This window comes from Microtus oregoni, unplaced genomic scaffold (genome assembly GCF_018167655.1).
Source record: "Microtus oregoni isolate MIOR12 unplaced genomic scaffold, Mior012 000018F_ref0000195, whole genome shotgun sequence".
In the NCBI taxonomy this organism is placed as follows: Eukaryota; Metazoa; Chordata; class Mammalia; order Rodentia; family Cricetidae; genus Microtus; species Microtus oregoni.
In genome coordinates this window covers 37,492,315-37,519,703 of record NW_024543077.1, presented here as the reverse complement: position 1 = coordinate 37,519,703, position 27,389 = coordinate 37,492,315, and the positions used below count along the sequence as shown (strand labels likewise).

The following is a 27,389-nucleotide window of genomic DNA, read 5'->3' as shown; positions in this document are numbered from 1 at the left end:
TCAGTTTAAAAAAAAAAAAAAGCCCCAAAAGGGGTGAGAGAATTTGAGAGCTCCAATTGCATTTGAGGCAACTTGCAAATGTAGGACTCATGGCCCTGGGGAATATATCATCTGGCCTCCCATGTGTCTAAACTCTTAGATAATCCCAGATAAGGCAGAAGGGAACTTGGGGCCCGAGGCTTCATTCAGCATGCACCATTGGGAAAACATTTCCTTCAGACATGGTAGGATTCAAAGCTTTATTTAAACCCTCTTAATGTTCACCTGTCAAGGCCAGTGACTTAAAGGCTCCTCAACCGTAATCTGAAGAAGGCTCCTTTCTTCTTGTGAGCCTGCAGAGGAACGCTTGGGAAGCTTACTCTTCTCTCATTTGTAAATCAGCTCAGCTCTGCTATTCAGAGGAAAAGATCCCAGGATTCTGCTCTAAGAGCTTGGGTAATAGCGGACAGCTCAGGGCGCTGAGCAGTGGGCCTGAGGAAGAGACAGACGCCAAGGCAGCTATGACTTGTGAAAGCTTGCATTTGAGACGCTGCTCTGAAGCTGCTTATTTTTCCTCAAGAAGTGGTGGCTGACAATCCCAGAGACCTTAGACAACAATGCGGACAACATAGGTCTAATCTACATGGGAAGTAGAAAAAGACAAGATCTCCTGAGTAAATTGGGAGCATGGGGACCTTGGGGGAGGGTTGAAGGGGGAGGGGAGAGGCAGGGAGGGGAACAGAGAAAAATGTAGAGCTCAATAAATATCAAAAAAGAAGAAGAAGAAGAGGAGGAAGAGGAAGAGGAGGAGGAGGTAGTGGTGGTGGTGGTGGTGGTGGTGGTGGCGGCTATCAGGGCAGGGGAGATGGCTCAGTAAATCAGGCACCGGCTCTCAAACAAGAGGAACCATGTAACCCCCCCCCCGTCTAACACCCATTACATTCATTCATACATGCATACATACATACACATATATACAGGCATACATACAATATTTTATGACAGGATCAGAGCCTGGTGAGAGCGTTTAGGGACACTCGACGTAACTCTCTGTCCTTCCTGCCTGCCTGCCATCAGACACAGCCAGTTATTACTACCCTGCCAGAGGACGCAACAGCCAGACACCACCTCGGAATCAGAGAAGGGGCTCTCATCAGACCCCAAACTGAATTTACCTACTCTCTATACATTTTTATTTACCTTTCTTATCATGTGCTATTAAATTTATCATATGTGGAAATGCAGAAAACATAAACTCAAGAGTTTGTATTTCAGTCCGAGGTCAATGTTCTCCAAAGCCAATGTCCCAAACTGTGTCAGCCCCATGTTGATGACCCACCATCACTGGGTACACAGTTCTCATTTGTCCCTGTTTTGCTCTGACTTGGTAATTATACTGGCACTAAATGCCCTTAGAAACATGAACACACCTATTTTTAGCCAGTATTGATAAATCCCCACTCTACCCCGAGATACCGGAGAGTACCTGACCTACAGGCGTGTAAGGGACGCTTAGCAGTAGGCATTGAGGACTTTTAAAGCTGAGCCACGCCCACTATTGTTAGATACTATGATTACGTCTTGCCGAGGTGCTTATTACTAATCTATCCAGGTAAAATGACTGAAATGAACTCAGATATAAAACAATCATTTATTAAAACTTAGAGAATTAATATCAAGACTGGAGACCCATCAGCAAATAATATCTCTGAATGTGGACACCGGGGCTAAGGAAGGTTTACAGGGAAAGAGTCCTTCTTAGCGCAGACCCAATGGGAAAGAGTCCTTCTCGGAGCAGACCCAATGGGAAAGCAACTCCTGCAGGGCCAGAGCCCAGCTTCATTCTCTTACCCAATAATCCGAATCCCTTAGAGGCAACATTTTTAGCTCTAGGATAATGGTCACATGATTAATAAGCTGACTAAACCCGATGACAGACATACTAAAATATTTCCAATGAAATAATTGACGTTTGGAAAGCTCCTCTACCATTGCTTAGGATTCTGAGCCCAGCCTGCAATGCTAACAGCTAGGGAACAAGGTGTAATTATGGAAGATCAATTCTGTTTTCAAAGATCTGTCTTGGAGTGTCTACTCAATATTTGCTCAGTCACATCCAGAAATCGGCTCCTGTCATTAAAGCAAACAAACATCCAAGGAGACCTCAGAAAACCAAGTGGGCACTAGTCGGAAGTTAGCAACCAGAGAAAAGTAAAAACAGAGAGCCCGCTCTGAGAGGAAAAGTCTCACCTGGAAGATGGAGGGGAAAAACACAAACACAATACTAGGTCTGTGCTTTGAGAATTGGCTCTTTATAGACTGAAACCTCACGGCTATCCAGCAGCCTACGCACACATGTGCTCATCCCTGCATGAGGCTGGCTGGGGACATGGATGGAGTTTTATAGTCGGTAGTTCAGGGTAACAGCCAAGATTATGAGTAACCAATTAAAAATCTCCACTCAGCCATCTAATAACTATGTGACTCAACGATAAATGTATACCAGCCTCAGTCTCTTCTTCTATTAAGGGGACATGTGACATAGCTGATGCAGAACTGGTGAAGGGCAATAGAGGATTTATGTGTGTGTATGTATATACATATATATGTTTATGTGTATATATATCTATCCCTTGTATATCACATATGGTATAAATATATGCATACTACATACATACACACATATATACACACATATGTGTTGACTGAGGTTTTTCTGTCCTGCCCAGTTCTACAGCCATTAAGTCCTAAAGAATCACACAGAGGTCTACATTAGTTATAAACTGATTGGCCCATTAGCTCAGGCTCCTTATTAACCAATTCTTATAATTGACATTAGCTCATAATTCTTGTCTGAGTTAGTCACGTGGCTTGCTACCCTTTCTGGTGAGGCAGTCACATCTTGCTTCCTCTGCAGCTGGGTCACGACTCCAGACTGCACTTCCCTCTTCCCAGGATTCTCATTACCCCACCTCTACTTCCTGCCTGGCTACTGGCCAATCAGCATTTTATTAAAAATAGTACAAGTAACGGGATAAAAGATTATTGTCCCACAGCATGTATGTGTGTGTATATATATACATATATATGTATATATATACACGTGCGTGTGTGTGTGTGTGTGTGTGTGTGTGTGTGTGTGTGTACCTAGCTGTGCGTGCTGGTCTCGAGCACCTTTCTTGATAGTTGGTCCTTCAACAAGCCCAAAGAAGCATCTGCTTTTCCAAAGGGGTTTATACTAAATTCCATATAGTAAATGCTGTGTTATGCCATTGGCCCCAATTTGTTCGACTTTGGAACACAATGTTATGTAAGGCTACATAACGGTATGTGGGCAATGCACAACAAACAACAATGAACTAAAGTACTCGAAGCCTCAAACACACATGAACTGCATTGTGTGTCACCTGACCTCAGGGCAGCCTCAGTGCTGAACACACAACACGCATGCTCACACCGTGCACGTGGTCACATTAGCAAACACCGCCTAAAGACATCATCAGCCTTTAATTGAGACTATCCAACCTTATATATTGTTTTCACTGTGTGTACAAGATGTTCCTTCCTTTTGGAAACTGGACGGCCTAAGTAGTGAAAACAGAGACCGGCTGTTTCTGCTGTCTTCCTTCAGCACATAGATAGCAAACATTTTTTGGATTGTTTTGTTTGAGAATTATTGATTTTTAAAATTGCTGTTTGCATTGACAACTTGGGCTCATAAAACAATCATTACATGAATTATAGCTTGGGATCAGAACGGCGTTTTCCACAGCTTCTGAAATGGCCCTAATCATGTTTCTGTCTTTGTACACAAAACAATGTGCCTGCCTTAGCACTGTTGATAATAAAATCAGAATATCAGAAACATTGAAGATGTTCAGCCAAGATTTAATTCTCTATGTAAGGGCACATAAGGACACCCATCTGATTAGTATGAACGCTAGATTTTGTCTTTAATAAATGGTACCATTATATATTTCATAATTATTTTAAGATAAACATCTTTATATTTATTACCAGCAAATTATTTATATGGCATTTCACATACCTGTATACCTGGGGATGCAGAAAAATTTCTCAGGGAACAATTTCCCAAGTGGAAAAGACTTAAGAATCTCATGCTAAAGTTCTAGTTGCTCTTCTTCAAACACTGCAGCCCAAGCCCATCCCCCAGATGAATGGTGCCCCTCTGTGTCACAGCCTCAGGCTGCAAACTCAATGGGGCCTAAGTCTACATCTCCTACATCACCTGTGATCGGCCAAGGCCTGCCACGCATCTCACACGGTAAGAGCTCATCAGCACACACGGCTGACTTTTAGGAGATGTGAGTATATCCTGCAGCTCACTCCAAACTTCCACAGAGCTCGGCAGCAAGCTCTGTCGAGCCGGCTAAAGACAGCTGGATTCACACTTCAGCTGGACCACTTAAAGCTGAGGGACCCCAATGCCTCCATCTCCTCGTCTGTACAAGGATACTGACAGCTATAAGGGCTGTACTAAGTTATTATTCCATGTAGCTGCCATTAAATGGCACTGGACACAGCAGGCATTTTCTAAGTATGAACAACCATCGATTTTCCCAGCACAATTCCCGAGCAAGTTTTCCTAATTACCTAAGTTGTTTCTCCCTTTACGTAAGAAAACATAAAACATGGCGTGTTCACTTCGAACCCCGAAGTCGATTGGCCGCAGAGAGCACATTAGAATCTCAAGGAACTGACTTCCAAAACATTTTCAAGAGAAATGCATTTATAGAGAATATTCCGAAAATAAAGATCCTAAGTGGCCCCAGAAATTTCATAGTCTAAGGCTGTTCCAACTGTCTTACGTTGGAATCCTCCCAGCCTCATCAGGCACGACTTCACACTAATGAGAACAGCCATATTGACTTGTGGAGGGGTTCGTGTGTCCACACGCACGCGCACACACACACACACACACACACACACAAGCACGCACGCGGCATTAAGATCAGGTCTCACTCGTGTACTCCCCTCAACCTCCATCATGAACTGCGTTTCCCTATTAAGAAAAATCAGAGCAAGTTCTGCCTAGGCTTTGCGTCCCCATTACTTAGAGCTGAACCTGGCTATCATCCCCCTCGTGGCTCAAAATTCAAATCACCATGTTTAGCTGACGATGCTTCTCTCCGCCCTGGAGAGCAGAGGAGAGAAATGAAGGGGAAGGGGCAGCAAGGGAGCTGTACCTTCAGCACAGTAATGTTCCAAGCGAAGCTCTCGATGGCCTTGTTGAGTTTCCTTCCTTTCAAGCCTTCCTTGGCCCCCAGATTATGAAGTTCTTCGTGGAACTCCATCCCTTTGGAAAGAATACACATGAAGAATATGAGGAAAACGTGCGTATTTACCATGAAAATATTGCCAACAAACTATGAACTCACATTCCTGTTTCCTCTCATAATTTCTAAACCCCTGAATTCTTTCTGTTTTGTCATTTAGATCCCACGGGGAAGGTATCTAAGAGTAAGCGAATCAGGGGCTAAATGTCACATTCAGCGGCCTGGATGCACAGATAAACACCGGAGGAAATGAGAAGTAAACCTCCTGGCAGATGCTCCTGACCTCATCTGTCCTTTCCTGGTTTTGTACGGAAGGGTGTGGGGTGCAGAGATAACCTCACGTGAGTGTACAACACGTCTCTTGTGTTTGCTAATGAGCCGGCCGCGTGGCTATAAAGCAGGCCATGGAGTCCCTGCAGGTAAAACGGCGATTAGCCGATTGGACCCCAAATAAAAAGCCTTTCAAAGACAGCAGTCTTGGGAGCACCCATGTTTCACGTTTGGGAGCAGCCTTCCGTGTACTCTCTGGCCCACCAACAGCATCGCCGTCATCCATTCTTGCTGCCTTTTCCTCAGAACTCCAGGATGAGAATCGCATTCTCTTTTGGACAATTTGTTCTGTCTTTGGAGGGATGGGACTGATGCTGAGCCAAGGTCTCCTTCCCCAGAACTTCTAGTGCTCGGCACTCGCTGGCCCCAGACCAAGGAGGTCTGATGTCTTAGCCACAGTCCGGCCCTTTATATGTCTAAAGAAAGATGCTGAATTAAATCCGCTTGGATCCTCTCTCTGCCCCACAGTGGGCGGTCTAACTCGTGTCTGCTTATTGGTGATTCATCCTTGAGGATGGCATCCAGGCGGGGCCGCTGGACCAGCCAACTTTCTGGACGTGAGTGATACAGACAGCTGCATCTCAGAACAGACAGGGTCCTCACTGGGCTTCCAGCAGCTCACACTGGGTAAGGATTGGCGCTTGTTTTTGTTCTGGGTGGCTTTTCTTACTGTAGGCTAAAACCACATCGGCTGAGCTGGTGCTTGTGTACCAGACACAGCCCGTGAGAGCCAGGAGGAACACAGCTCACCCACGCACTAATTGAGTCTGCGCTAGCCCGGAGACTCTCAGGGCTTCGCTCTCCTCGTGGTGAAAGGGTGGGAATGGGTGCCGTGGAGTGGGACCATGGTGAAGATCAAATGGGTCAAGGCATGCAAAGCTTGCAGACTTGGGACGGAGCTCCTGTATGCATTGGGAATTTTGATTTTCGTGTTTCCTGTCAATTAAAACATCTAAGGTCTCTTGCTGGCCAGCCTAGTGAATAGCACAGATTTGCTAGTCTGTGTCCAGGAGTCCACTCTGTTCTGGGTTGACACTGAGACCTCGGATGAGTCCCCAGCCTCTCACATGTCCCTTCTGTAAACGGGACATCGTGCTCAGTCGCCATGAAGACCGGGTAAGACAGGGCTCGTACTTCAAACATAAGAACAGGGAGAGAGAGAGCAGCTGCCAGCTCTGCCCTGTCTCTCTCCTCCTCATCCCTGTGGACGGAGGAGCCCCTGGATCCAAGAAACACAAGCTCTGTGGTATAGATAAAAAGTGGGCACAAACAAACCCAGGTGGGTGCTCACAGTCACGTGACCCCTCCCATCCCTACAGAAAGTACGAATCTAACGTGAGAACGAGGAAGAAGGGCAAAAACTCAGAAGGAAACAGGACCGTGGCTCCAATCCTAACTACGAAGTGGGCTTTAAAGAGTCACACGGAACCACAGCTTCTCTGCTAGCAGTGGAGGCTCTCAGAGGATCACAACCAGAAGGGTTTATTCATAAACCCTCGTCTCTTGGCATCTTTGAACACCACCCTCCTAAACACAAATATCACCAGCATCACCTAAGCTCTCCTTTACCGGACAAAACCGAGTATAACTTAAACTCTAAACAGTGCGGTGAAAGGGTTTAGTTTTAAGACCTGGCTTGTCATTGTGGTTTCTAAACAAAGTAGAAAACAATATTACCTGCTTTCTGACACTGGACAATCTTTTCCTGGACGGTGTCTGCCGTTTCTATGACGACCCGGCTCTCTTGAATCATCTGCCACAAAAAAAAAAAAAAAAAAAACATCAAACAGTAGTTGTTAGAAACCCTTGACCTGACTCGTTGGGAAGACAGTGCATAGAGAGGCTTCGCAAAGACATCCGGGAGCGAGGGGCCGTCGTGAAAGATGGGGAGAGGTGGGGAAATCTCTGCCCCAGTGCTCACCCAGACACTGAGACCGGAGTCGTCTTTCTTACGATGGCCTCAGCTGTGTAACATACCAGACATGCAATAGATACAAAATATTAATTGTTGAATAACTGGATATAAATGATAAATCAGTAATCAACACCATAAGACCTGTGAAGGTTTAGATGGCACCAAAGTGCTCATTTACATGAACACCTTCTATTTCCAAGGAATGGTGTCTAGTGGAGGGCTCCATGCCTCTGACCACGGCCTGTGGAGAGCAGGGTCAAGAGAGTGACCACAAGTTCAAAGCCAGCCTGTTTACCTAGCAAAGATCAATCAGGACTACGCGGTGAGTTTCATACCAGCCAGGGCAAAAGAGCAAGAAAGAAGAGGAGAGAAGATTCCGGCAAGAGAAACATTCATGGAGGTTGGACAAACCCCACATTTAACACAGCTGCCACTGTCTGGATCTTAACTGTGCCCCAAGGCCTGTGTATTAAAGGTTGCTCCCAGGAAAGTGTTCACAGCAGGTGGGGGAAGCCTCCTGGGATGTCTTCAGGACACTGGAGTACGATCTTCAATGGGCTATGGGATGGGATCCCTTCCTCTCTTTCCCTTCCAGCCATGAGGTAAATGGCTGAGTCTGCCAAGTGCCCCGTCTGTTGCCAGGCAGCACTCGCCTAGAGACCAGCGATCAATGTGTCTGCCTCCCTGTACCCCAGAACCTCTAAAGTTGGGAGTCCCGCTGGGCCACTTCTCTTTATAAACTGATCTCAGGTATCTGCTATAGTAACGGAAATCCACCTAATCCATTTCAGACTTTTAAAATATGGATGGGTTTTAAAGCTTAAGGAATTACAGCCATCACAGGGCAAGCCCTCTCTTTTGTAGATTCGGAAACGATAAGGTTAGAACTCCTGATCGGTGGAACGGAATTAATTTATGATGGCGCTAGACGTAGAATCCCCATTCCTGGCACACAACCTGTTTCCACTTTGGGCTACCACTTCTTTGATTTTGCCTGTCCCCGTCATGCCCACCTGAGAGGGCACAGGCTCACACACAGGAGTGTACCTACTTTAACCCACAGACACACACAAGGCCAGACACATGACCCATTACAACCAGATTTAATCTGTTCTTTGAGGGGGGGAAAGCCTTTAAAGAAGATGACCGATAAGTTCCTTCGCTAGTATGTTAACTGAGATGACTTGCATCTGTGTGGGTCGTACACTCAAACAAGAAAATGTAGCATCATTCTCTAGTAAGAATCCCTGTCTGTTGATTTGCGGGTTTTGTTTTTGTTTTCGTTTTTTTTAACTAAAGATCCCCTTTGTGCTGACAAGAGGACATTTCCTGCATCTGATAGTGCCACTGCCTCTGGGACAGCTAAGATGGAAGAGTCCTCTTCTCCATCTCTGGCTCGTCTCTCCAGACTGCCGGTACCATTTCTCCCCACATCTCCAGGAGACCCCTCTCTAATGATCCCCTTATCTGCCATGTATGGATCCTACCTCTCTCTAGTCTCGTCATCTCTTAACTTAAACATTTCCAACAAAGCCGCTGAGGAAACGATGCAAGAGCCGCCCTCATCCCCTAGCAAGCCAGTGGGCGTTCAGCGCTTTGACTCTGGGTAGGACTTACTGTGCCTGTCAGACGTTAGCCCTGGCCAGCATCTGTCCCCCCCCCCCGCCCCCCCTCCCCCGGTTCTCAGTCTTCACAGCTCGGCGGTTAGACGCAACTTACCATCCTCCTCCTAGGGTTCCCATTTCCTTTCCCATTTCCACGCCTCTAGGAAACAGCCTGGTCTCTGTTCTCTTTCTCCTCACTGGTAATCTCTCCTCTCAGTATCATTATCCCTTCCTAAAGACATCAAATATCCTGTACCCATCACTGCCGCTTCGTAGCTGACTTGCCTCCGTCATCAATCCCAGTGGTCCACAATCGTGGTTTTCAAGGCATGAGGTTCATAGTCCCTATGGCACGAAGTGGGGTGTACTACATAGATATCTGATGTGTGAGATGAAACAAGATTGATTTTTAACCTTTGTTTTATCTGGAACGATTGATGGGGCTACCTTGCTGAATTAAAGCCCTGCGTTCCCAATATGGTTGCCAGGGTATCGCGAGGAAAGAAATGAACTTCGTGCTGGGAAGAAGCTGAAAGGCAGTCGCCACTCCAGTGTCTCTTCCAGGGTATCTCAACCTGCAAAGGGCTACAGAGCAGAGCGGGAAAGTGGCTCCGTTTCTATTTTATTGCTCCAACAGAGGAAGCGAAAGCAACCTCACAGGCTCAGGTAAACAGCCGCTTGCTGGACAGACACTCGCCATCATTACTTCCCCAGGCACAGTGTGAGCTGAACAACAAGGACAACTCCATCAGATCTGCCAGGCACACTCAGAACACTGGGAGATGCTACACCTGCTTCTACTTCTGATGCATCTGATTATGTCTAGGCTAAGGCATTAGTCTGTATATACAGCTTATGATGAGAATATTCTCGCGATCTTTACAGACTAAGTACGATTTGTGCTGAGTACTCTACTTGCCCTTCCCACTCGGGCTCAGGTGAGGGCTCGGGTGAGGGAGGCTGAGCTGTGAGCAGTAGCACACAATGCTCTCCTGCCTTCTAACTTCTCTTGAGATCATCCTTGCAAGGGAGCCGCCAACAGGGATCTCAGAGGGTTCAGTAGAGCGAACAGCCTCCCCATGGTTCCCTCCCTGCTGGGCTCTAGTGTCCCAACTTCCTCTCTGCCAGGCAACAGCTCCAGACAAGGGCAGATGCAGAAGAGTCCTAAGGGCCAGAAATAGCTGTCTCTTACTTCCGTGGGCCTGGCTGTCACCACAGCTTCCCACTGTTGCTGACTGCTGGGCGCTCACCACCCATGGTAGCCAAGGCCCCTTTTGTCTCCTGACCTTACCCGCTTGCCGTGTATACAACCTCCAGGCCCAGTCGGGCCTGCACATCCTGTGTTCAGGCCCAGCCTGAGCGGTATAGATCTCACCCCTCAACAAGGAGGTTTCTATTTGTAGCATAAGACCATGACAGCCAGCTGCTGCCGGTCAAAACAGAGAGAAATTGGTGCCCACCCCCACTCGACATACCTATAACCCAGTTTCTACATGTAACACTCAGGGACTATCACAGGAGAGGGGGCAGAAATATCGTGAGGGCCGGAGGACCAGGAATCCTGCTGTGAGATTGCGTCTCCTAGATTCGACAGAGAAGCTGAACCGATTGAATAGTAAGTTTTCATCCTGTCACGACTCAAAAATCCCCATGGACACCAGTTTTCTCTGGAATTCCACTGAAATTCAGAGTAACATGTAACTTTCTTCTCAGAGCCACTTTAAGAATAGTTTATCGTGGACAATGCCTCTTTGTAGACAAAACAAACGAACAAAAAACAACAACAAAAAAAAAAACCCAACCAGATCTGAAAGCTGGCTCGCATAAAGGCACAGGGTTAGAGGAAACAATGGAGCCTAGAATACAGGTATTGGAAACAGCACAATACTTATGAGTTATGGGTTAACAGCCCAGCTTACGAGTTACGCTGCAACCCGTGTTAAAGGTTGGGTTTCTACGGCAAGGACAAGTTGGGGACTGTCCCTTCGTCCTTCACGATGTCATCCATCACGAAGGCATCACGAGAATCAAGTTTGCCACGGCTGCATCTCCTTCCAAACAGACTCCATCCGTGACGCACGCCAGTCACGAGAAAGAGTCCTCCTGTGCAATCTCGCTAGAGAAGCTTTTACCCACACCCCTACTTTTTAAGAAAGGAGCGGGAACTCTAGACAGGTTACGGCTTGGGACAATTCAAGAAGCTATTCGGTTCTATTTCTGTGCTCTCCCCTAAGACCTATCTAGCTACTGTCTTCCTTCTAGTCCCAAACCAGGTCTCAGCTCTCTGGTTGCACAGTGGGTCAGCTGGTTGAATTGCTGAAAGTCAGAGTCGAACGCTCTCAAACTCAACACGTTTGAAGATAGGCTTGCTGTTACATGTGGGTTTCCTGACTAGATAGGAGGACTCTTTCTTGTGACTGACGTGTGTCATGGTTGAGTCTGTTTGGAAGGAGACACAGCCACGGCAAAGTTTGATTCTCATGATGCCTTCGTGATAGATGACATCGTGAAGGACCGTTTTTCTTAGTTTTCAGTGCTTTCTGTTAAATGGGACGCATACAAGCATCTTTTGTAGACTGGCGTCTTTCTCTTTTAGCATTCAGTCCTGTGAAGATGGCCAACTCTCCAGGAAATATCATCAAATATAAAACTCAGAACACCTCTCAGCTGCCCAGAAGCTCATGACACCTCCCGTGTTGGCAACGATGTCCCTGTACCAGGGCTGGCCGTGAGCCACATTCCCCAGCCTGACTTATGATGGTGCAGGAACCTGAGCACAGCAGACCGTGTCTCCTCCCTTCTGGTGACAATTCCACTGCCATGCCTGCTTTCTTCAGAAAGGGACATTGTGCTGTTCCCGTCCTTCTGTTTCCAAAGCAGCTATCAACAAATCTTGAGAAGTTGCTTGAAATATCAGTGTTGGCTCGGCTCCTATTACGATTTATCTCATTCATAGAAAACACCACGTGAGGAGATTTTATGAAGTGCTCTGGTTGTTTGGGTTTGGCTCTTGTGGAGGAGGACAGCCCGTCACGGAAGGGACTGTGAAGAAGCTTGCTCCCCTCCTGAGAGACCAGAAAGCCCGAAGAGGGAGATGTTGGCATGAGCCAGCATTTTTCTTCTTCCTTTTTGATTCAGTTTGGGCTTATGGAATAATACCACTCACCCACAAGGGATTGTTACCTTTAATTAATCTTCGTTGGAAAAATCCTGACAGATAGATCCAAAGCTGAACCCCATTCCTGCCCCTGGTCTTCCTTACTCCAATCAGACTGACAATCACAATTAACCATCACACGAAATCTCTCTGCAATTTCCAGGCCAATTTGACTACCGCACTGACTGCCTTTCGCCAAAGTGTTCCAAGAATTTGAGAAGCAAGGAACACGAGGTCAAACAAGGATGCACGCGTGTCAGGCCAAATAAACACCCTGAAATTACCGTTTGTCGATGCAGCCTTGATAGTCAATGTTGTCAGAAACCCGGTACCAGGTAGAAATGGTGGCCCCTTCAGATGACAGTGATTATCCCATCATATACAACGCCCCTAAAATGTGTCAGAAGGCATTGCTGTCCCTGAGGGGGGGGGGGGTTTCTATGTCCTAACTTTATTGTTCTGAAATAACCAGCTCTAGCAAGCACATACAAGTCCATAGCTAGTTTCCCAAGTTCTACCGCTGTGCAAACCAATGCACTTTTTGGTTTTCAAACCAATAAAAAAAAATTTACGCAAACCTTATAATGAGACAATGTTGGGAGGAGAATACCTTTGATTTATTTACTTATTTCAACCTCAGTTTCAATAAGCAAAATTATATTGTGGGGAGAGAGAGGGGAGCTGGAGAGAGGGGTCAGCATTAAGGGTACATGCTGCTTCCTTCGAATGTGGATTCCAGCACCCAAGTCAGACAGCTCTCAGCCTCTGTAACTCAAGCTCCAGCAGATCCAACATGCTCTTCTGACCTCTGCAAGCACGTAGAGTCCTGTGTGTGTGTGTGTGTGTGTGTGTGGTGTGTGCGCATGTGCATGTATGTGGAAAAAGGGAGACAGACAGAGAGAGAGAGAGAGAGAGAGAGAGAGAGAGAGAGAGAGAGAGAGATGCTACGTGCTACTTTAGGAAACTACAGACAATGTCTTTCCATCTTGAAGCTATCTTTTGGTAATAACACTAACAAGACAATATAGTTATCCAACCCATTATTCTTAGCCTAATTGTGATATTCTCCACTAGTTCAGCTGCCAAGTACGATTAGATGGTGGTTAATTCCTTCTTGCTGCTGTGTTTCTTCTTGCGCCAGCACAACCTGCTTTCCAAATCACAACCAAACCCACTTTGTAAACCATTAACCTTCAATGTGTGCTCGCTAGAGTGCTCAGCATCTTCACCACCAGAAATTCTGTTGTTCTTGCCAGAGTTGAGTTAGTTAACTTTTAGGCTAGTGTTAAATAATTCAGCCCAGAAGTCACCTTGGAAGAATGCTCTGGTGGGCATTTTACAGCTGGAGTCCTTGATATCTAATCCCCCTCTGAATGGTGCGTTCAGGACACTAGTGACCCAAAAGATCTCCCATATTAATTTAAAACCCATAAAAAGTTCGAATATATCAAGCGAATGCTTCTTAACTATGCAGGAAAAATTAGGCTGGCAAAACATTAGAAGCGTAGACACTCAGCCATCCAGAGAGAAGAGCACCTAAAGCTGCTTCCTTTCCTACTTATTTGCAAATACAATTCTGCCAAGGGCCAGGGAAGCCAGGGTGGGGTGGCTGAGGTGCAGAAGGTGCCCCGCGGGTCCCCATGAAGTCTCATTAGTCTTTAGAGTCCGCCTCAGGACAAAAAGTAGCCACTGGTCTCTCTCAGCTGTGTGTCTCCGTGCACCCCCTCTTCGTTGTAAGTTTTGCCTTCCTGTTAGAGCCACCCACTTGGGAAGGCCAACCCCTAGCATGTCACACGGCACCCTGCAGAGAAAAGGTACCCAAAATGTGTTTGTCCCTTGACGAAGGCTAAGACTAAGGACATAGACACAGGTACGTCAAAAAAGGAAGCAAACTGATGCAGTGCACACAGTCAACAAATGATGCTTTCTTAATAAAACTTGTTTTATAAAACGTGGTGGGAAAACACCTAGGAGATGGAGGGGCAGATGGGTTAATAGTTGGGGAAGGGTCTCTCAGGAAATGATCAGCTAAGAATGAAGAGATAAGGTTCAACTTTCCAGGGAAGGAAAGGACATCCCAAGGACAAAGGCAGTGTGGTTCACGACGGCCTGGAGCCAGAACCAGTGTGGTCTGGGGGGAGCGGGAGGAGCGGTAAAGGCTGCGGAGGTGTTAGATCACAGAGCCCCCCTGATGACGTCAGTCAGCACTTTCAAACTTATTTATATCAGAAGACACCACAGAATTTGATCGTTGTGAAAGATCCCGTCCATGTTTTTACATGATTGATTGCTCTGGGTCTGGACAATATCTCAGGAAACCTTTTCCAAACAAACACAGACACTCATGAACGGCAAACAAGATGCCCAACGAGAGAACACAGTTCCACAGAGCGACAATGACATTTCCTTCCTCAAGGCCAGTGGCATCGTAGCCATCCCGCCTCAGCCTGAGCGCCATCAAAAGATGCAGCGAACTGGCTGTACAAGTTGCACTATTTGGAGCAGGTTATTTTCCCTCCATTTCCTACCGAAATGAGAAGCTATTTCCATGGAGAATTATAACTGGACTTCATTTAAGTATTTATGTTTTTTTTTTTGTTATAAGCCATTTCAGTTTTGTATAAGTCCAGCTCTGCCGCGTTTTAAAAACAGAGATGAGAGAAAGGCTAATATTAATATTTGGGCTTATCAAGTAAAATGGCAAGGACATGACACCATCAGACACTCAGGATGTGAGGCAGCACTTCCCGACCACAACGAAGGAGCCATCCTGGCTCAACGCAGACCCAGCTCTCGGGGCTGACTGCCCTCCAAATGGCTTATTTTCCTGTCTTAGCTTACAAGGGAACAAGTGATGTCTACTGTCTGTCTCTATGGCAACTAGTACCCTAATTTCACCTCTTAGATGGCAATTATACCTATTCACCGAACAGCTTTCAATCCCCACTTTTATGATGAAAAATTGATTTAAAAAAAAAATGCGACACAGGCAGCAGGCGAGCCTCCCCCTGTCTGGCCCCAGCCCAGCGTTTGTGTGCAGGGTGTACCCAGTGGCACTTCTCCCCTTTCATTTAGAAGATGTTTATGCCAGATGCCTTTCTCCCAGTTATTTTTAATGGCAAAATATCAGCCTTTTCTTAACTGACAGTTATTTTATTCAATTATAAAATTCATGGTGTTTGTTAAAGAATATTTGGTAAATACAGGAAGCAGAATGTAGAAAAGAAGAAATAAGAAAATAAAATTCACTCGCAACAAACAAAAGCACTGTTAATGTCTTCCTAGCATCCTATGTGCTTTGCATGTGCATATTCATACAAATGCCGTGTAAATCTCACATGTACATACATGATTATAACCAGACTGCTTCACGAGGCGTCTTGCTTTATCCTCCACCCTTACTGTGCCGCTAGACAACTGACTTTGACAGCTTCTTAAAGGGAGCCCATTTGGTGGATTCCTAGCCTTTAAAAAAATATTTTATGTTTAGCTGTGTAGCTGTATAAATTATGTCACATGGGTGCTGGTGCCCATGGAGGCCAGAAGAGGACGTGGGATCCCCAGGAGCTGGAGTTATAAACAGATGTGAGCTTCCAAGGAGGCGCTGGGAACGGTACCCCTGGCTTCTTTGCGAAGACAGAGACGGTTCTGAACTACTGAGCCATCTCTCCAGTTCCTAGGTTCCTGTCTGTATTTTAGCTCATTCCTCCTTACCAACATTATGAAGATCTATAAACCCTAACAAATCTAAAGAGAAGAAACACATAGGTTAAATGAACAAGCATTTGAAGTTGCTTTATCCAACGTCTCTCCAACAATGTAGATAGCAATTTATTTTTGCACTGTAGGCTGGGAAATAAAAGTGAGTCCTGGCCTTCAGCTGCTCTTCCCTGCTATAGCCTTCTAATTGAAGTTACTAGAAGCTGTGCCTAGCCTAGAGGATCAGAGGATGGGATTTTCACCTGTTGGCCATTGACTGCAGGGTATTTAAGCTTCCATGGTGCTATTAAAGAAGGGCTTTTGTACCAGTGATTGGAGGTCCGTGTGTTGGTCTGTCTCTGCGTGTGTTTCTTCAACCTCCAGCCCCTTGCCCGAAGCTCGCGAACTGGGTTCTAGCGCATAGAGCACAGATGGGGGCCGCGGTGTGCGGCATAAAAGTATCAGTTGTCTTCGATTCTCCTTTGTGTGTGTGTGTGTGTGTGTGTGTGTGTGTGCGCGCGCGCGCGCGCATCCTTGCATACAGAGGCAAAGACTGCAGATTAACATTGCACTCTATTCATATTTTGAGAAGCGGGCACATCTTTTACGGAACCTGGTGCTGACTGGGCTCAAAGGAAGGCCAGACCACTCCAGGCCTCCGCTTCTCTCCACCCCCCAGCGCTGGGGTCACAGATGTGTGTGGTCTCACATGGCATTTTAAGCGGGCACTGGGAATTCCAACTCAAGATCTCACGCTTGCATAGTAAACACTTTGCTCTCTGGGCTATCTCTGCAGCCCCTGGTCTTCTTACATTTGTGATTGGAAGCACCACGGTTAAAGCGGCAGGGCACAGCTGATGACTTAATGGTAGGTAGGGGACTATCTCATACATTACTTTCAAGACGTGGGGTCTCATTGTTTTCTCACGACTGGACAGTCTTGATCATTTGGGCTCAAGCAACTGCCTTGACTCAGTTTCCTGGAGTCGCTGAGACTACAGGGCACACCACCATGCTTAGTTTAATACATTCACTTATCTAATTGGAAATGTGTTTTAAAGCTAGATGTGCTGCTTTAATGGCATTTCAGGAAAGGAGCTGCCTGCCGCCCTCTGGGGCAGAGTCTGTGCTGTCGCCTGATGGCCTGTCTCTCCTACTTCTTAGCAATAGAAGACAAGGATTTTAGTCCCCTGGAAATGACATTTTAGATTACGTTTTGCAATTAACGGTGGCTGTGTAACAACTCCAGGCTGATGAACAGGAAAGAAAAGTAATATTTTTTTTGTCTATAATTCCAGAAAATAAAAGAAGGAAGATGTGTCCTCTCAGATCGTTCCTGATGAGTGGAATGCAGATGTTGCAAGCAGAGTGTGGGTAGCCATTTGGACCTTGAAGCTAAGGGCTATATTCTAGGAAAAGAAGAAGAGACAAATAAAAGGAACCAAGGCACCAAAGAACTTGGTTAAGAAAAAAATCCCCCAGATAATTGCTGTCTAAATTTCTGAATGAAAGTTTGCATTTTAAGCTATAATCGGGTTGCTGTTTAAAAGATACAGTATTTTAGTTTTTATTTCGCTTTAACCTAGTATCTGACAATTTCATGCATCGCATAGGGGAGAAGTTAATTTTGACTGACGTAAGGCGCTTCTACACCTTTCTCCTCTGGCTGGCTTGCAAGCTCTCCTCCAGCCAAGATGTTTATTTATACCTAATCAGCTTTGCTATCTATTTTATCATTTGCTTTTTAATTTTGTTTACGGCACGAAACACAGAAATAAAGTTATCCCCAAATCTAATCACTACGTAAATTCTATTACATAGTCAGAAAAGAGCATCATCAGCTTAGAACGGCATCCAGGCGAGCCTCTTGGCTCATCCATCACTGATCAGCCCTGAGAGCAGAGTCTCTCCCCCTCAGGAACATCATCCAGAAGAAAAGGAGGCGTGCTTCCGAGGACTGGAGAAGTCATTTACCCTTTGTCAGAGCAGGGACTGCCCAATCTGCCATATGTCCCCAGCGGTCTCACCAGGGCTTGATGGTTACTGAATAGTGAGCTCTGGCTGCCACCTCCGGCCACATTTGAGAGGCAGTCACTGCCCTGGTCATTGGAGGACTACCCAAGAACCTTTGCTTTTAGGGCTTCCCATAGACGCGGGGGAAGAAACGGAAAGTTGCAACAGTCATAGCCTACCAGGTCGTATGCGGCCAGCATCTTCTTCTGCACGTCTGGCAGGGCACCCAGAGGCTCCAGGTAAGGAAAGCTGTCCTTCATCACAAGAGACACGGAAGGGGCACTGTCACTGGTGATGAGACGAGAGGACAGGGTTAACAGGCACTGCTTCAGACTGGCAATCGGAGGGAGTCCACACAGCTCCTTAACAGATACTATGGCGTTCTACGAGGAGAAAACAGAGAGTCACCCGTCTGGCCGCAGGGCGCTGCGTTCCCGGTTCACGCTCAAGTACGTTCGCCAAGTTACACCCTTAGAGACAAGTGCCGTGAAGAGCAGCCTGGACCACAGCCAACCCCAACTGCTGTGACAAGCAGAAGGAACACAGATCACTGACTCACAGCCTCAGCCTGAGCCGTTGGTCCTAGTGTTTACCAATGGCCATAGACATCCATCAAAAACAAAGGAGATTATGACTCCAGGCTGCTCCATGCTTTTCAAACATAGCAACTGAATCCATAAACACACAAGCACTGCCGAGATAGGAACCCTTCATTCGAACTCAGAAAAGCATCCCGCTAGGGGATGGTCGGCCATCTCTCTTAGCATCTCAAGGCTGCGGCTATCATTGCTCACCTGACTCCATCTGATCGACCAGCAAGATCACCTTATCATCCCATTAGAAATGTCCCTTGCCCACAGAAAATGCATTGTACGGGCATCTTCTTCATTGGCATCATGATCTTTAACAAAACTGTGCTGCTATAATATTATGAAAATATCTCTTCTATTCAAAGAGACTAGAACTTTGGTTGGGCTTCAGAGCCAGAGTTAGTAATATTCCTTGAGGCTACTTAGGACTAATAGCCTTCTGCGTATCCTGCTTCTAAGGAAGTAATGTAACAACCAACCTTACTTGTTGATGTCACATATAATCAACTTTTACACCTAAGCTGATTCATAGCTTAATCTGAAATTTTCTTCTCTTCCATACACCCAAGGGTGGTAACACATGTATGTATATATGTTATGGTGATAGATGCTGGAAACAGCAAGCAGGTTGAAAGCAACCTTATAAAATGAACATCTGGCATACATGTTAAAGACAACTATGGGCATTGCTTGATAGCCTTTGTGTGCTTGCTGTCTGAGTCAGCTGCATCAGATGCAGTTAGTGACTGAATCCCTTGTAAAACTCTATTAAAGCTTTCTGTCAAGTCTCCCAGCCTTACCATGTGATGCTGTCTGTGCTGTTCAATTAACACACAGCAAAAGCTCTTCATTGGGGGCATACGGGGACGGACATACACAGGGGCACACACAGAGAGAGAGAGAGAGACAGACAGACAGACAGACAGACTCACCAGATAGACAGTCTAAGAGTCAAGTTCATATGACAGACAGAGGAAGGACAGAAGACAAAGGGGGAAAGAAGTCGCTAATTCAAATCTGGGCTCACTCTTGGGTAAATCACATGATGGAAGGTGTTTTTTAATTTCTTTTCCTTAATGAGACAGCGGCACATTTTCGGCGCTCCAAGGCTGTTGTGAACGTGCTCGATGCTGGCGTGTAACTCGGGATAGAAGTTATGGCTGCTTCACGTTTATTAATAATGCTCATCCTCTAACCTACCGGATGTCTCAGGAATTTATTAATTACCAGGGTGCTTTTATTTATTTATTTATTTTTACAGATTACCCTCTAAATAATCCTTTATCCAAACTATTTTGTTAGGAAACCATGAATTATGAACACTGCCTGCAAAAGCCTTAGAAACTGATCTTCTTTTGCGGATGTGCATGTGGTGTGCATACATGTGTGTGTGTGTGTGTGTGTTTCTATGTGTAGGGGCATGTATGCATAGACCTGGGTGTCTTCTCAGATCACTCATCATAGACTGAGGCAGGGTCTCCTACTCGATCCAGGAATCCTGGGCTTAAGGGATCTATCTCACCATCCTGCTCCCGTGAGCCCCCTCCCTGTCTTAGCCTCTTGCGTGCACTGGGATCCCAGGAGGGTTGCCACAACACCCAGCTCCTAAGTCAGTTCTAAAGATCTGAACCCCAGGCCTTGCCTGTTCAGCAAGTACTCTTCCGGCTGAGCCATCACCACGGCCAAATACTTCTCAGGATGTACTCTGCAGATATGGAATAGAGGCTGTGGTTTATGAATTACACAAAAAGCCGGGAGGTGATGGTGCATGCCTTTAATCCCAGCACTCAGGAGGCAGAGGCAGGTGGATCTCTGCAAATTCGAGGTCAGCCTGGTCTGCAAGAGCTAGTTCCAGGACAGACTCCAAAGCTACAGAGAAACCTGTCTCAAAAAACAAAAAACAAAAACAACAAAAAAAAAGGAATTACCCAGAAATACATAGGACCGACTTCTAACACAGCGAGGTATAGAAATTGCTCATAGGTAATCTAACATAGGGCTTCATAATAATGTTGACTTTATGTAAGGAAAGATTATATAAATGATAATAGCATATTTGGAGCCTAGTTTTGACAAAGGGGTTAAGCAAACCTCTTTGAGTCAAACATAAACCTAATCTGACCTCAGGTGCTAAGCTGTGGGTTTCATACCGTACTTTCCCTCCATTTGGTTATTTGAAGAAGTTCTCTTGGAGTTAATATTAAGATTTCACAAAGGCACAGCTCGATGGTTCTGCTTCGCATGAATTATAGTGGATTTTGGCATCAGGCACCCTTGGGTTTAAAGTCTAACTTGGTCGTTTATTAACTGCAAGATCTGAGAAATAACGTCTTCTGACGTGTCTGGTTTCTTGAGTGCAGAGCTTCTGGATGGGTTAGTCTTGTTAGAAAAAACGCTAATTAAAGGAATAAAATAAGCTAAATGATTCTCATTTTGCAACGTAAGCTCTTGGGCGGGGGGGGGGGGGCACTTGTCCACTCGGGTCTTTAAAATGCTATCCTCGGGGAACTAGGGTAAGTCATGTGGAAAGGGTGTTTTGCATCTCTGCTGATGCATCACGAGGAAGGAAAAGGTACGCTGGGTTTCTCCTGTCCACTGGGCATTCACTTCCGGCTTCCACTCAGCTCTCACACAGCCATCCAGTGTAAGTCTCGTGGTCCTGCCTGATGCAGAAAACCTGATCTTGAAAGCTGCGGTTCAGGACCACACGGGGCAGGTGCACAGCAGGAACCACGTTCTTTCAATTGAGTTACCTTTCTAGGAGAAGCTAACTATATTTTTTAAAAGTTTAAGGGTTGACTTTTGTCTGTTTAGTTGTGTTTTTCTCTTGCGGCTAGGAATTTGCTAGTGCGCATTTAAATAACTGAAAATATTATGGGTGTCGGTTTTAGAACATTTGACTTCTAATTCTCTTCTCTATTCATATCAGCAAGTATTTTACATGTAAGCTTTCAAATCGCATGCATATGTCTGGTTATATATTTTATAGGCTACCCACATGAGGGGGTGTGCGTGTGTGTTCACGTGTATTGTGTATTTATGTGTGTGTAAGTGTGTGCATGCACACGCACACACATACACGTGCGCATCAGATGGGTATGATTGTCTCACACAGGTACCAGAGGATTAAACCAGGATGTCCTATTCTCTCTCTTTCCACCTTATTCTTCTGAGACAGGTTTACTCACCGAACCTGGTACTAGACTGGTGGCCAGCCAGCCCCAGCCACCTTCCTGTCTCTGCACCGCACTCAGCAAGGGGTTACAGGCACAGCAGCCACACCCAACTTCTTCTATGGCTACTGGAAGTTTGAAGCCTGGTCCTCACGCGCACACAGCAAGTGCTCCTGCCCAGCTGAGCCATGTCACCAGCCTCTACCCCCACGTTTTAATTTTCACTTTTTCTACACCGTTTATATACACATTCCTGTCAGTCCGTTACCACGTGCTAAACATATTGGAAAGATACCCAGCCTTTTGCTATATGGATGCACCACTACCTGGCCAAACTCCCCCTTGCACTCACAATCGGCAACCACCTGCTTTATATCACCGGAGACAGGGAGCATAATTCGGCGGCGCGGGGATCGGCACGGTATTTCCGATCATCCGCAAACCGGCCATTCGTAAACCACAACAGTTGCGAGTTTCAGTGGGTGTGAATAAAAGAGACAGCGGAGCAAGGTGGGGCTGTTTCCCTACCTGCATGTTCTCCCTCATGTCTATGGCTTCTCGTAAGGGATGAACGGCTATTTTGAATATATCATCTATGGTTTTAAGACCGATATTCCTGAGCATGGTATATTCCCGAACTTTCTTGCCCATCCTCACAGAGAGGCTGCGCTTCTGGGCTTTTCCTCCTCCGCTGCGATTGGTTATCGCTATGTGGACAAAAAGGGTCACGTGCTCCATGATCTCCCCCACAAAGGAGCGCAGGGGTACGTGCCGGTATCCGGGTTGCAGGCATTCGAACGGTATCGTGTACTGCCCTATGAATTCATCCCCGATGTAATCATCATCCAAAACCACAAAACGGACCATGGTCAGCTCAGGGAGGTTGACTTGAAACTCGAAAGTTTCATCAAAAATGGGATTATCGCTGTTCTGCTGGACAGTTTTAGTCCTCTGCTCGGAGCAGTCAGCCGGAATTCCATGAATCTCTACACAGACATAGGGGTCGATGACATCCCCTTTGGCACAGGCTCCCTTGGGCTTTGGAAAGTTCTGACCACTGATGATCTTGATATGAAGGACCAGGGGAGACACTCCGGGTACAATGCCCTTTGTGTTCGCGCTAAAGTAGGAAACCTCGTCTCGCATAACCGACGGCCTCAGTACATAGCCGCACCCTCCGTTCTGGAGAAACCAGCCCGTGTGGAGGTCCATCATTGGACCGGGGGTCTGGAAATTCATGGCGACGATCTGACAGCCGCAGTTCCAGAAGTCCTGTGGGTTGGGGTTACTGGAATCTATCCGCATGGCGCTAGGGTAGACCCTTGATAAGAATCTCTTGTTGTAGTTCACAAAGTCCTCCGGGTATTCGTTGGCGATCCGGCTGGCCTCCGTCTCGCTGAAGGAACAGATCTCCCAGTAATTCTGGGTTTTCATCGACAGTTCAAAATCCCTGTGCTGGACAGATTGACAGATGGATACCAAGTCAGAGAGCTCCCGGCAGAGCCAGACGTGCTTCTGCTCACCGTTGTAATCCCCGGACATCCTCCGCGACATTTCAGCCTCTTCATCCTCATCCGTCACTTCCCCTTCCAGCAGATCCGACTCTGCAGGCAGTTTCTTTCCCTTCACGATGATCCTGTTTTTCAGTTTTTCCGGGGACGGGAGGTAGGACTCGGACGGCAAAGGGGCCTCTGTGTAGAGTTTGCTGCCGAACACCTTTTTCATCTGCTGGACCATGATCCTCTGCTGCGGCAGAGAACAGTGATTCCCCAAGCAGAGAATGAGAGGATACTCGGAAGCGACGAAGGCAAACTTATTGATCACCTCCAGAACACTCCGGACGGAAAGGGGCGTGGCCATGTTGTTCCTATTGCAGAGGATGGGCTCATCCTCTGAACCGTCGCTCACGTCCAGCTCGATGCTCCGGCACCCCATCTTCAAAGCCCTCACGTACCCGTTGATATCTGCCGGCCCCCTGAACTGGTCTTCTATCAGGTAGGTATTGTGAGACGCGTTGATGTAGTAGTGAGATAAGGGTTGGGTCATATCTTGGGCGACCTTCTTTTGTTCTGGATCAAAGATGTCACATTCCGGAGATAATAAATACTGAGTAAAGCCATCGATAGCAAGAAACCCTTTCTGGCGGCCCTCTTCCGAAAGCTCGTATCTCCTAATGATGTCCAAGCACATATCCTCAGTGATGTGGGGGACGCCTTGCTCGGCTTCTAAAAAGAGCATGAGGTCATCCGCATCCAGGTACTCTTTGTTCTTCGATATCTGCACCAGTAAGAAATACACTTCCGGCCTGGTGCACAGTTCACAAAAAGCTTCGCAAAATTCCTCCTCTGTAACCCGGGTGGTCAGTTTTTCCTTGCTCTTCTGGATTTCTTTGAACTTTAACCTGATCTTAGATTCCTTCAGAGTAGGGTTGAGTTGTTTTATGAGCTCCACGGAAGTGTCCTCCAACATTATCCCGTTCCCGTCGACGTCTGCGGCTTCAAACACGGTTTTCAGCCACATGAACCGCGGTGTGTTCTGGTTACCCTCCATAAAATCAAGCGGCTGTTTGCTGCGCGAGACCAGGTACCGTAACCCTGACACCCAGATGTTGGCCACATCCGCTGAATTGGCAACCAGGTCCAGAGGCTCGTAGTTTTCCCCGTGGAGGATGGAGAAGGCGCAGTCTTCACAGATCTGGTCAGCGAGGCCGTTGTTTCTGAAGGTCTCTGTGTTCTTCCCCAGCCTGATCTCCTTGATGGCGGAAATGTCCAGCTTGGCTTTCTCAAGGTCTTTCTTGGAGGGTTCCCAGCGGAGCGCCTGGAGGTCCACGTCCAGGGTGAAGAATCGGTTGTAGATGCGAGAGTTGGGCCGCACTTTCTTCAGCTCGCAGCCGGCCTGCATGAAGCTGATGCAGTCGCTGGCGCTGCTGATCTTCTTCTCCGAGGGCATGCTGCTGAAAGACACTGTCTTCTTCCTGCCACCACATTTTTGGTTGGAAGGATCCTGGAAGACAAGCAGAAAAGAATGATCACTCTCTTTCAGGAAACTCAAATTCAGGAATTTCTCAAACTCCGTCCAGATTGTGTGGTCATCTGAAGAGAAGCTAGCCTGAGACTGACCTTAGCACTGTATCCGAAGATAGGCTACTGAGAGAATTCATATATCAGTAGGCTCCAGGAGACCTAATTTACAAATGGGTGCCCTACCAGTTAAGATAAATATTAAGACCAAGAATCAGCTTCAGTTCACTTAAAGCGATAGTAGGGACAATTTCTTTTTTTTAAATATTTATTTATTTATTATGTATACAATGTTCTGTATATATTCTGTCTACATGTATGCCTGCAGGCCAGAAGAGGGCACCAGACCTCATTACAGATGGTTGTAAGCCACTATGTGGTTGCTGGGAATTGAACTTAGGACCTTTGGAAGAGCAGGCAATGCTCTTATCTGCTGAGCCATCACTACATCCCGGGACAATTTCTTAAGAAAGCCTACTACCAGCACATGAGACAGCATCCACCAGGCTGTGCTCACAGGTCACACATCCTAAGACTCCTCCCTTCTCACTACCGTCCCTCCTCAGCTGCAGGTCCTGTCCTCTGAACACTCATAATTGCGAGGTGATGGATTTCATCTTTGTCCTGGACTGTCCACTGCCCCTATTGCTGCCCAACTCAGATTTACACTGAGCGTCTGACCCTTTCCACTTGAAAGTGGATAATTCTTCATTTTAATCAAGTTTAATAAGGTTCCCCACTACATTACTAATTCAAACTATCCTCCCAGTGATGTATTTCTAAAATGCATGTCTAATGTGCTTAGAGTACTTGGTCTCATAAGCACACCAGCACGGTGGGGATATGAACGCTTCATAGGGCGTTGACCTCAAGGCAAAAATTAGACCTTAAGTTTTCTTTATTCAACTCACTCTATATTATCCGAGATAAGTCACTTAACCTCTCTGGATTTTAGTTTCTACGTCTCAAGTAAGACTTGGATGCATTTTATGCATGTTTATATTATGATTCAATGTTATCACGATACTCCAAAGAGAAAAGCCCATGCCTGTTTGGTTTGTAAATGGCAAGTCCTTATAAAGATTCTCTTCTGGAGATGGTGTGTCTTTACCCACGGTGCCTGTAGAACCAGCCACAGGCATCCGATGGAATATTGGGAGTCAGCACGAAGCCAACTCATGCTTGTCTCGTCGGTATTTAAGAGAAACCTTCAACAGTTTGAGACACTAATGCTGTCACCACTCCCGACACTGAGAAGCAGAAGCAGTGCGGATAATCCGGGCTGTCTCATTGCCGGCATCTTTTAAAGCGCTGTAGAATTCACCCTCTGGGGCAGGAGCATCACTCAATCCATCCAACCCAGATAAGCCTGTCTATCCTAGGTTCTTTAAAGGCAGGGTGATTTATTATGTAATCGGCTAAAACTCTGCAGGCAAGAGGGAAATAAATTTTGCTTTGCTTATGGGATGCCGGTGGGAGGATTCATTGACTCAACTTCATATCAGATCTTCAAGTGACACAGATATAAATTACCCAATTTCGGTTACAGAGAGCTACCCCCGCGTTTCTGCGGCATTTGAAAACTTGCCTCCTGCTTCCCCAGAGAGTTGCTATTTTTAACTATCGCATAGTGGACGATTTCCTCCATTCTCAAGTTAAAAAAAAAAAAGCAATGATAAATCTTCAGCTGTTTCAACACAGATATTCCACTAGAGCACCCTTAAGTTCATCGCAGCCCACGCGCTCCGAAATATCAGAGTGTGTGTATTTTTCCACCCCATCAAAGCAGGACCCCAAAGGCACTGCTAACTGAGATTACTCCACCGAGTAAAGGGGAAACAGAATTGGGGGAGTAAATCAGACTGTTTGGATTTTAAGCTAACCATCTGACCACCTTATAGACCACAGAGAGCTTCACGTGAAAAATAATACGCATGAGCTCATGTTCCAGATATAAATGTTGTCAGCAGAGCCACGGGAACACCGGAAACGGGGAATCAGCGTTCCTCTAATTGCACGCTGGTTCTTCCATACTATGTGAGCAACTGCAGGAACCTTCTCTGTGGCCTGAGACTCCGCTCCCGGCTTGAGAAGCCACTTATCTCTGAGGACAAACGGCCACCGTGAGAATGGCTTATATAAGCCTCTCCTCTCGGTGGTGATAGCTCCTTCAATCAAGTCTATGCCTCTAGTGAGACAAGATTGCAAGAGAAGAATGCTTCCTATCAAGTCCACCAAAGGATCCACCTGCTCCATAACGCTAGGTTCCTGCCTGGACTTAAAACCCATATGTGATTATTAGACATATCCCAAAGTGCCTTAAGACCTGGCCTCTGAGAAGGATGTGGCTCCCAGGTTGTCATCCCACAAGAGACAAGATGCAGTGATTGCAAGTCCCCAAGCGGGCTAGACACGGGCCATGCGAGAGTTTGTCTAGTGATGGACGCGGCCAAGGTTATTCCTACTAAAATACGCTGGGAAAGAGTCAGACTGCTGATTTTATTTCTCCAGTTCTGCCATAGAAACAGCAATGCCTGGCCCTGGACAGCGATCCTCGGGCTGTCGCTGCGATGCTCTAGCTTGGGCAGCCTGGGAGAAGGAGTAGGGACACC

General features: G+C 46.5%; 1 protein-coding gene across 2 annotated transcripts in view; it reads right to left on the bottom strand.

Annotated features, from left to right (window-relative positions):
• The window catches only part of Plcl1 (phospholipase C like 1 (inactive)), a 275,177-nt gene that overhangs the window by 27,178 nt on the left and 220,610 nt on the right, over window positions 1-27,389 (bottom strand). For both annotated transcript variants that reach the window (XM_041668423.1, XM_041668424.1), the window contains exons 2-5: window positions 22,286-24,760; window positions 18,174-18,377; window positions 7,284-7,359; window positions 5,187-5,296 (exon numbers count right to left, since the gene is read on the bottom strand). In XM_041668423.1, coding sequence (XP_041524357.1) covers window positions 5,187-5,296; window positions 7,284-7,359; window positions 18,174-18,377; window positions 22,286-24,760 — 2,865 coding nt within the window. The remainder of the gene's footprint in view (window positions 1-5,186; window positions 5,297-7,283; window positions 7,360-18,173; window positions 18,378-22,285; window positions 24,761-27,389) is intronic.